This window comes from Muntiacus reevesi, chromosome 18, assembly GCF_963930625.1.
Source record: "Muntiacus reevesi chromosome 18, mMunRee1.1, whole genome shotgun sequence".
NCBI classification, from domain to species: Eukaryota; Metazoa; Chordata; class Mammalia; order Artiodactyla; family Cervidae; genus Muntiacus; species Muntiacus reevesi.
This window is the reverse complement of record NC_089266.1, coordinates 36465289-36475499: the sequence shown is the minus strand read 5'-3', so window position 1 is coordinate 36475499 and position 10211 is coordinate 36465289. Positions and strand designations below refer to the sequence as shown.

At 51.8% G+C, this 10211-nt stretch overlaps 1 protein-coding gene across 1 annotated transcript; it reads left to right on the top strand.

The window, feature by feature from the left end:
• The first annotated feature begins 368 nt into the window (after positions 1 to 368).
• Positions 369 to 9647, top strand: AIPL1 (aryl hydrocarbon receptor interacting protein like 1). The gene is made up of 6 exons (XM_065910661.1): positions 369 to 464; positions 1221 to 1400; positions 6387 to 6575; positions 7604 to 7780; positions 7887 to 8028; positions 9445 to 9647. Exons 1-6 carry the CDS (start codon positions 369 to 371, stop codon positions 9645 to 9647), a joined length of 987 nt encoding a protein of 328 aa, XP_065766733.1.
• The last annotated feature ends 564 nt before the right edge of the window (positions 9648 to 10211 follow it).

Genomic DNA, 10211 nt, shown 5'->3' with positions numbered 1-10211 from the left:
TAGGGTCCCAGGTTCAGGCAGGGCATAGGGCGTCTCTGGCCCCCTGTCCTTTCCTCCTGGCCTGTGGCCTCTCTCCTGCTCACTCTTGAGCCCCTGTTTTCTTTAAGAAAGCTCCAGCTGTTTTCCCTCCTTCTTGGGGTCGGGGGACAGAACGGAAGCTGAGGCAGTACCGGTGGATGTCAGGCAGGATCCCTGCCTCACTGCTAGAAGCAGAGGCTGGGGCAGAACCCAGGCTACCAGCAGTGGCCCCACCTCATTCCTCTTCTTCACACCCCGCCCAGAAGGGCAAATCCCCACCTCTCAGCCCTAAGTACCTTCCGCTAGCAGATTATCTCTGCCGGGCTGAACATCTCCCTGCACCTGGAGCCATGGACACCACTCTGCTCCTGAACGTGGAAGGGATCAAGAAAACCATCCTGCATGGGGGCACGGGGGATCTCCCCAACTTCATCACTGGAGCCCGAGTGAGTGGGACCCAGCCCCCAGGCCAGATAAAAATCCTTCTGCATTCTAGCAGCCTTCTGCATTCTAACTGGGTCACAGGGCACTGCAAACATCCTTCTTCTGTTTTGCTAACAAATGGCCAGGAGGTCCTCCCTGGAATTATCAGCCCCCATCCCCACCCTGGGCATCTGCGTAGCTCTGGATTGATGCCCATTCCCCAGTTTTTTTTTTTTTTTTTTTTTTTTAATGTTTATCTATTTGGCAGCATGGGTCTTAGTTGCAGCATGAAAACTCTTAGTTTTTGCATGTGGGATCTAGTTCCCTGACCAGGGATTGAACCCAGACCCCTTGCACTGGGAGGGTGGAGTCTTAGCCACTGGACGGCTAGAGAAGTTCCCCAGGTGCTTTTGACATTTTTCAAATTAAACTTCAGCGTAGAGTGAGGGTGGGGCTTTGGGAATTTTCTGAAGTCTGAGTGTTGAGTGAGAAGGAAGGGGAGGGTCAGGGTGTTTGTCCAGGAGTCTCTGGTGGGCTTCCTGGATGACGGAGTGTCTGGGTCAGTGGCCTCAGATCTGGGGTGTTTTGAAGGGAGGATCTCCTGACCTGCAGAGCTGTCTAGAGTGGGATGGGGTCCTTTAGGAGGCAGAGCACTGGCTGGGTTTTGGGGGTGCTGGTGGGAGTTGAGCGAGGATGGCCCAGGGAATCGGAGACATGGGCGACTGCTGGGGGGCCTTAGGAGGTGGGTCTTGATCAGGGTCCGCTCTCTTGGTGACCAGGTGACCTTTCATTTCCGAACCATGAAATGTGACGAAGAGCGGACGGTGATAGATGACAGCAAGCAGGTGGGCCACCCCATGCACATCATCATCGGGAACATGTTCAAGCTGGAGGTCTGGGAGATCTTGCTGACGTCCATGCGGGTCAGCGAGGTGGCCGAGTTCTGGTGCGACACCATCGTAAGTAGGCCCCACCCATCCATCCGCAGCGTGCACACCGGCTGTGTCTCAGGAAAGTGAGGGTGAAATGACACTCTTCCGGGAGACCTCTGCCTCCTCCTTCTCAGCCACCGTAAAGATGAAGGTGGCTGTTGTTTAGTTGCTCAGTCGTGTCCGACTCTTGCATGAACTCCATGAGCCCGCCAGCCTCCTCTGTCCATGGAATTCCCAGGCAAGAATACTGGAGTGGGTTGCCATTTCCTTCTCCAGGGGATCTTCTTGACCCAGGGATCAAACCCACGTCTCCTGTATTGCAGGTGGGTTCTTTACCACTGAGCCACCTGGGAAGTCCAAAGGTGGAGATGGATTCTTCCATGAGAACAGGTGCTGCTAAAATGACAATCGGTGTCAAGGCTGGCTGGTAGGATACGGGAGCAGGGCCCACCTCACAGCCCTCACTTGTGCGCAGGATTATTGGATACTGGAGATTTTTGGCCACAGGTCACTTTTCTGCCCTCCTCTCCATTCCTACTGACATTACAAACTTGTTGTCTCACTTAGGCACTCTTAACAATCACCCGGAGAAGGCAGTCTTCTTGGCCTGTGACCCAGATAAGAAATGGCAAAGCTGACTTACCTTTAAACAAACATTTCTTGTGGAAACTTTCAAACTTATACAAAAGTCATAATCAAATTCCAAATATGCGTCATCCTATGCCGGGCACCATCAATCCATGGCCAGTCTTATTTCATCTAAGCCCATCCGCTTTCCTTCCTTATCCCACATGGTTAGAGCACATTTCAGACACCGTATCATTTCATCTGTAGATACTATAATTTGTATCCTCCTCTAAAAAGAAAGGTATTAAAAATATAACCTCTATCCTTATCACATTTTTCTTTAATTCAACAATTTCTTAATGATATCTAATATCCAGTAACTGTTCACATTTTGGACTTCCCTGGTGGCTTAGAGGGTAAAGAATTCGCCTGCAATGCGGGAGACACTGTGTGACTCTGGGGAAGCCCCTTTTCCCTGCTAGCACTCTATTTCCTCATTTAGAAATGAACAAATCCTCATTTTAGGGGGCGGTTGAAAGGATTACATGATATTGCATATACTAGGGCAAACCATGGTATGGGGCAATTGAGAAGTGGGAGCTATTATTTTGACTAAGAAGAATTTTAGAGACTAACTCCCTTGTTTCACTGATGAGGAGGTATAAGACTCAGAGAAGGAAAGTAGCTTGCTCTGGGTCAAACCATCTCGGAAACAGGATCAGGGATGGATCCCTGGTTCTCACTTTATACAGTATCCCCTTTAGGCTACTATGGGTATTAGACAGGCTGCAATGCCGTTCTCTACCACTAGAGGTCCGAATCAAGGAATTATTCATTTCTTCTTCACAGCAAATATTCCAGGCGGCTCAGATGGTAAAGAAACCACCTGCCAGTGCAGGAGATACAGGAAACCCAGATTTGATCCCTGGGCTGGGAAGATCCCCTGGAGGAGGAAATGGCAACCCATTCCAGTATTCTTGCCTGGAGAATCCCATGGACAGAGGAGCCTGGAGGGCTACAGTCCATGGGGTCACCAAGACTCAGACAGGACTGAGCAACTAACACTTTCACTTTCACACTAGCAAATATTAGTTGAGCATCTTTATCCTGATGTTTTAATTTTTAAAAGATGGCTAATTTTTAACAAGTCTTCAGAAAATCGGCTTTTTAAGTGGTTTCAGTTAGTTTAAAATGGTATTTATTGACTTTGCTTACAAAGCTCCTATACTTTTTTTAGACCCATATGTGCTTGTCATTTAGGCCATATGTTAGACAAGCTTGGTCACCAACAGGGCCCCTTCTCCAAAGAATGCATGTTTGCTAATGTAGGAGTGTAGAGTGCAGAGAGCTTTCAATACATTCTTGATTGGTTGATTGATCTGTTGTTTGCAGAATCACAAACTGCTGTTATTCCTGTAATGTGGGCATGGTTCTTGGTTCCCTGTGGGGCCTGTGTTCTTTTGACTACATCATGCACATGAGTGCCCATCTCACAGGCTGGTCATTTTTACGCCACAAACATTATTGGTTTTTCCAATAGCCCCACCCCCCATCTCTTCCCAGTTCACAGCCACTATGATTTCGCACATCCACATGCACGTGTATACACACACACACACACTTCCCAGAGTTATTTTGTTGTAACTGTTGTTTACTCACTACGAAGTGTCTGACTCTTGTGACCCCATGGACTGTAGCCCTCCAGGCTCCTCTGTCTATGGGATATCCCAGGCAAGAACACTGGAGTGGGTTGCCATTTTCTCCTCCAGGAGATCTTCCCAACCTGGGGATTGAACCTGTGTCTCCTGCATGGGTAGGTGGCTTCTCTATACCATGGAGCCACTGGGGCAGCCTAGAGTTATATACTCACCTACGTGTTCATCTTTTATCCACTTTTCTATCCATTCACTCAGGCATCAATTCATCCATCCCTCCCTTCAACCAGTTATTCATAATCCATTCTTTCATCACTAAGCATCCAGCCATCATCTATCTGTATGCCTGTCTATCTGAAAACATTCAGTGGGTACCAGGTTTGGCCTGTGCTAAGTGTTAGGAACGAAACAGGCAAAGTCCCCATCTCTCAAGGAACTTGAATTCTGGACAAGGAACAGACACCTAGGCAATTACAATGCAGGGCAGGTGGCACCACAATATAAATAAGTGAGGACAGAGGGATTTAGGGCCACGGGAAGGGGGTGACTAACAGCTTGAGGATCATGGCAGGAACTTCTTGAAGAAAATGACATTGATCTGGGTGTTGAAGGATAAATAGGAGTTCACCAGGCTTAGAAGTGGGGAGTGAGGTAGCATCCAGGCCAGGAAGCATGAAGAGGCAGGGGCGGTCAGGGGCTCTGGGAGTTTCTGCCCTGAATTGCAGTGCCTCCCCCTTCCACCCAGGGAGCACACTGGCCTCTATGCTGAATTTGCTGCTGGCGCCTAGTCCAGTGAGGCCAGAGGTTGTATGTGAGTGTGAGTGTGTGTGTGTGTCTGTGTGTGTGTGTGTGCTCAGTTGCTCAGTCGCGTCCAACTCTTTGCAACCCTATGGACTGTAACCCACCAGGCTCCTCTGTCCATGGAATTTTCCAGGCAAGAATACTGGAGCATTGCCATTCCCTACTCCAGGAGATCTTCCTGACCCAGGGTTTGAACTCACATCTCTTGAGTCTCCTGCATTGGCAGGTGCATTTTTTACCACTGTGCTTCCTGGGAAACCCAAGGCCAGGGGTCACAAATGCAAATTCCACAAGGGCCAGGGACCCTGGGTGACTGAAGGTTATCTGCCCCATTCATAGGGGCAGATTCTCCTTATCTCCTACTGGATGGCTGCTGTGTGAAGGGGCAGGTCTGGTGTGGCCGGATAGTCTGAGTTCTGGACACAAACCAGAAATTGTCAGAAATTAGTCTGTGAACTCTCTCAGTGCTTAAGTGTTGGCGACTCATTAACACAAAAACCCCACCATGTGAAAGAAGGATGAAACAAAATCAATCTGGGAGTTGAATGTGGCCTCCCAAGTGCCAGCTTGTAATCTCCAGATAGTAATAGACAGAGCCCCTCAGACAGAACCAGGCTCTGGCCTTGAAGTCCCAGAGAGGGGCATGGTCCTGGGGTGCCCCGGGCCAATCTCAGTGGAGGTGCTGTGGAGACGGGTGTGGAGCCATGGAGTTCTGGCCTCTATATTTTTCCTGGGATTTCTGCCCACTCCTGGTGGCATCCCACAGCCCAGCATGCTGACTAGCATCCTGGTGGCACTAGAGTGGTACTGGTCTGAGGTCCCGGCCTTGGTCTGCGGTCATGTCCAAGCAGCCGCATGGTTGCGGGGTTGGCACTAACCGCTGACTTTCTAGGGAGCTGGCGGCTGCTGTGCGTGGGCCGGGAGTGAGCCTTCCCTGCAGCAAGCTGTTCCTCGGGGGCCCCTCCCTCCCTTCATCCAGGCTTAATCTCAACAGGCTTAACTGCCATCTGGTCATCTTGCTCATGAGGACGCCGAAGCTACTCTGGGCTAATCCTGGCTGATGGGGGCGGGGCGGGGTGACCTTCATCCTCTTTCTGGTCGCTTGGAGACCAAGCTGAACTGTTCCTGCCCCTTCACTTTCCTGGGGTGTGTCTTTACTGGAGTTGCCATGCAGGAGGCTGAGATGGGCCATCTGAGGACCCGGCCCCAGGAAAGCAGTTCTTGGAGCTCGTCTGTGGGGCATCCTAGCTCTGTCCTCACTGAGGACAAACAGCTGATTTTCCTAACCCATCTCCACCCCGTGAGGGTGGCCACCCCAGTTCCTGTGCTGGGTGAGGTTGTGATGAGCTGGCCTTACCTCAGCACCATCTCATTTAACCCCTGCAACAGCCCCAGTACCAGACTGGTGCAACCCAGGGGACAGGAATTCAGGGGGCTGCAGTGATCCAGGCTCGCTGCCAATCAGCAGTGCCATCAGGCCACCAACCTGGCCTTCAAGGACGTGGAACCTTGGTCCTTCCACTACTTTCCATGCTTCCCTCCCTGTGAGTCACAGGCTCCATGGACCCAGGGTTTCCTTGGGAGAGAAACCTGTTAGAGTCGACCACAAGGGCTGGCAAGAGGCAGCCTAGCATTGTGGCTACAGCATGGACCCTGGAGTTGGGTTTGAATCCTGACTCTGTCATTTGCTATCTGTGTGACCTTAAACAAATCACCTACCCTCTCTGGGCTCTAGTTCCCACATCTATAAAATAGGGAGAATAATAGTGCCCCTCTCATTGGGTCATCGTAAGGATTAAAAGTACTAACAGGTGTAGAGCATTCTGCATACAGGTAGGTGCAGTGATTAGATGAGTAGTAACAGCCATGGGACAAGTGTGTGTTGGGGGGGGTAGGGGTTCTGCTCTGGGGGATGCCCAGAATGGGTTCTTTGTGGCCCAGCTGGCTCTGAGCAGACAGCCTGATCCCATCTGCTCACCTTTCCCCACAGCACACAGGGGTCTACCCCATCCTGTCCCGGAGCCTGCGGCAGATGGCGGAGGGTAAGGACCCCACGGAGTGGCACGTACACACGTGTGGCTTGGCCAACATGTTCGCTTACCACACGCTGGGCTACGAGGATCTGGATGAGCTGCAGAAGGAGCCTCAGCCACTGATCTTCATAATCGAGTTGCTGCAGGTGTGACCCTGGGGTGTGGGAGGTGGGGTAGGGATGGTCCCCGCATCAGAGAACAACTGGGTCCAGTGGGCATCAAGGGAGCCCAGTCCCATGGGTCACTGGACATCACCCAGATCCTCTTTAGAAAACCAGAAAGGGTTCCTAAGCCACGGGAGAACTGGAATGGGACCCTCCCACTCCACCAGAAAAACATCCTTTGCCTTTTCCAAAGGAAAAACCCCTTTGAGACCCATTTTAAAAATGTTCTTCTTTTTCTTTTTGGAGGCATTTTATTTCTATTGGTTATCTACTTCCTTTTCCCCTCAAAAGCTTAGAATTACATCCTCAGCCCCCAGTCCCTGTGGTTTGTGGGTTCCGATCTGGTTCTCCAGTAGCGGGAGAACTGCATGGAACCATCCACACCGTCTCCCTCAGACCTCAGTGTGACTGATGGCCTCTGTCTGTGGGGTGGTGGGAGAGCATCAAACCAGAGCAGGACTCAGCTCATGGCCAAGGCTGAGGTTTAGCCTGAGGGTTGCACGGGTGAGTACAAGTAAATAAGAGAATTGCATCAACAAGGGGCCTCTTCAGGGTCTGCTTGAACAGTTGCACAGCTTGTGCACTGCGCAAGGGCATCGCCTCTAAGGTGCTCATTAGAGACAATATATATTTGTGATTTTATAATGATGATTTTCCAGTAGATGGCAATAAATTGTCTTGTTCTAACAAAATGAGTGTCATGGTAATTTTCTGAATATCATCAGTAAAGTGTGTTGACAAATTACCTTTTCTTACTTTGCACAAAGGCTCTGATTTAGGGTAAAGCCACGGTGGTGGGGAGGCAGCACTTGCTTCCTTTCCCTGTTTGCCTGTGTTTGGTCAGCAAGCATGGTTCTGCCCACCAGTCCTCACTGTGGAAAATGCAGAGCTGACTTTAGCGAGATGTTCTGGGTCCACTGTCTCCGGTCCTCTGCAGGGGAAAGGGCCTGCCCTACTGGGCTGCGGGCACCCAGGGTCCCTGCGTCACTGACCTGCAGCTCTTGGAGCAGGTCGAGTCCCCGAGCCAGTACCAGAGGGAGACCTGGAACCTGAATAACCATGAGAAGATGCAGGCGGTGCCCATCCTCCATGGAGAAGGAAACCGGCTCTTCAAGCTGGGCCGCTACGAGGAGGCCTCCAGCAAGTACCAGGAAGCCATCGTCTGCCTGAGGAACCTGCAGACCAAGGTGGGAGGCTGCCTGCCAGTGGGGATGGGAAGTGGGGTGCGCTGGCCATGGCCGCGGTGGGGAAGGGTGGGGGCGCGGCGGAAGCAGAGCTTTCTCCACCTGACAGGAGAAGCCCTGGGAGGTGCAGTGGTTGAAGCTGGAGAAGATGATCAACACCCTGATCCTGAACTACTGCCAGTGTCTGCTGAAGAAGGAGGAGTACTACGAGGTCTTGGAACACACGAGTGACATCCTCCGGCACCACCCAGGTGGGCGGGGCGGGGCCAGGTGGGCGGGGCGGTGTGGGAGGGGCGAGGTGGGCTAGGTGGTGTGGGCGGGGCGAGGCGGGGCGGGGCCAGGTGGGCAGGGCCAGGTGGGCGGGGCGAGGTGGGCTAGGTGGTGTGGGTGGGGTGAGGTGGGCGGGGTGGTGTGGGCGGGGCGAGGTGGGCTAGCTGGTGTGGGCGGGGCAGGGGTCCCATCCCGCCCACGGGTCCAAAGTCACATGCACAGACCTTAAGTAGTTATCTCTTCTGACCCGTCAAGACTTCAAATCTTCCACCCGGCAGGGTTTCCCCAAGCCTGTAACGGTGTCACAGGTGATGGATGAAGGGTGCTTTGTGGTGTTGTGGGAGTTTACTTTATTTTACGGTGAATTAGGACAAATAAAAGTCACCAAACCTGTGTGGAGCAGTCAATGGGTTTTAACAGGGGGGGCAATCAGTATCGAGAACAATATTAAGTATATCCTAGCAAACTCCAGGAGTTGGTGATAGACAGGGAGGCCTGGCGTGCTGCGGTTCATGGGGTCGCAAAGAGTCGGGCACGACTGAGCGACTGAACTGGACTGAACTGAGCGAGCGCCGAAGAATTGATGCTTTTGAACTGTGGTGTTGAAGACGCTTGAGAGTCCCTTGGACTGCAAGGAGATCCAACCAGTCCATCCTAAAGGAAATCAGTCCTGAATGTTTATTGGAAGGACTGATGTTGAAGCTGAAACTCCAATACTTTGGCCACCTGATGCGAAGAGCTGACTCATTTGAAAAGACCCTGATGCTGGGAAAGGTTTAAGGCAGGAGGAGAAGGGGACGACAGAGGGTGAGATGGTTGGATGACATCACCGACTCAATGGATATGAGTTTGAGTAAACTCCGGCAGTTGGTGATAGACAGGGAAGCCTGGGTGCTGCAGTCCATGGGGTTGCAAAGAGTCGGACATGATTGAGCGACTGAACTGAACTGAACTGAGTATCTGTGATGGGGGGATATGGCGATATTTGTGAAGACGATGTTTGAAGAATGTTACAGGATCACTTACCTTGCGCCACACACTTCTCTGCATTTCTTTCATTTAATTCTCATAACGACCCTAAGAGTCAGGTTTAGGGATAGGACCTGGAGCTTGTATCATTTGGGGAGCCTCTATAAGAAAAGACTTAAAAAGTTGTGAATATAAAATTAGTTACCGGGTCTTGGAAGGGTCCGTGGGAGGGGAGTGGGTACTGCGATTATTATAGTCATCCGTATTTTATAGTGGAGCGGCCGGGCTCCGGAGGTACAGAGAGGTTAAGGGTCATCATGGCCAAGGTTAAAGGTTGCGCTAGCTGGTGAAGCCCAGCCGCCAGTCGCGTGTCGGGTGAGGGCTGCCTCCCGGGCCAGGCGGCGGATACAGCAGGATCTTCCCCACAGGCATCGTGAAGGCCTACTACGTGCGGGCCCGGGCTCACGCCGAGGTGTGGAATGAGGCGGAGGCCAAGGCGGACCTGGAGAAAGTGCTGGAGCTGGAGCCGTCCATGAAGAAGGCGGTGCAGAGGGAGCTGCGGCTGCTGGAGAACCGCCTGGAGGAGAAACGCGAGGAGGAGCGACTGCGCTGCAGGAACATGCTGGGCTAGTGCGCAGGCGCCGAGCCTCGTGCCTCCGCCCCCCACCTCCACCCGTCCCCCCCAGCTCCACCCTCCCCATCCCGCCGTCTCACTGACCCCCTGCACGCCCAGTCCAACAGCAGGGTACTGGATATTTCTCGTCCAGTCGGTCAGGATTTTGGTGTCAGTTTTCAACGTTTAAATTAATTTAAAAAATCAAAATAATGCGTGTCAACTGACAAAAAATGCACAACCTAGAAGTTGAGAATTGTGTCATATTCAGCGGAATTTCTAAGGACCCACGCGCCAGAAGACAGCCTCTCAGATAGCTCGAGGGACTGCTCATAAGAGGTAAGGGAGGAGCCAAGATACCTGAGCGTCTGCAACAAAGACCAGGTACTGGGAACTTCAACAGACTGATGTTAACTAAAGAAAGTCAGATATCCCAGTTAACAAGTTTAGCACTTTTCTTTGTATATGAGAGTATACATATGTATATGCAAGAGTCTGGACTTAGTGAAATCATTCCTTCGAGATGCGCCTTAAGCACATAGGCGCAGTATCCTGCTTTTCTCCACCCTGAATCCCCTGTGG

What these genes read in the sequence shown, in the direction of transcription:
- AIPL1 (XM_065910661.1), top strand. Translation starts at nt 369, where the DNA reads ATGGACACCACTCTGCTCCTGAACGTGGAAGGGATCAAGAAAACCATC. An exon ending in TCATAATCGAGTTGCTGCAG is followed by an intron (nt 6,576 to 7,603) that starts GTGTGACCCTGG and finishes CTCTTGGAGCAG; the next exon opens with GTCGAGTCCCCGAGCCAGTA. An exon ending in TGAGGAACCTGCAGACCAAG is followed by an intron (nt 7,781 to 7,886) that starts GTGGGAGGCTGC and finishes TCCACCTGACAG; the next exon opens with GAGAAGCCCTGGGAGGTGCA.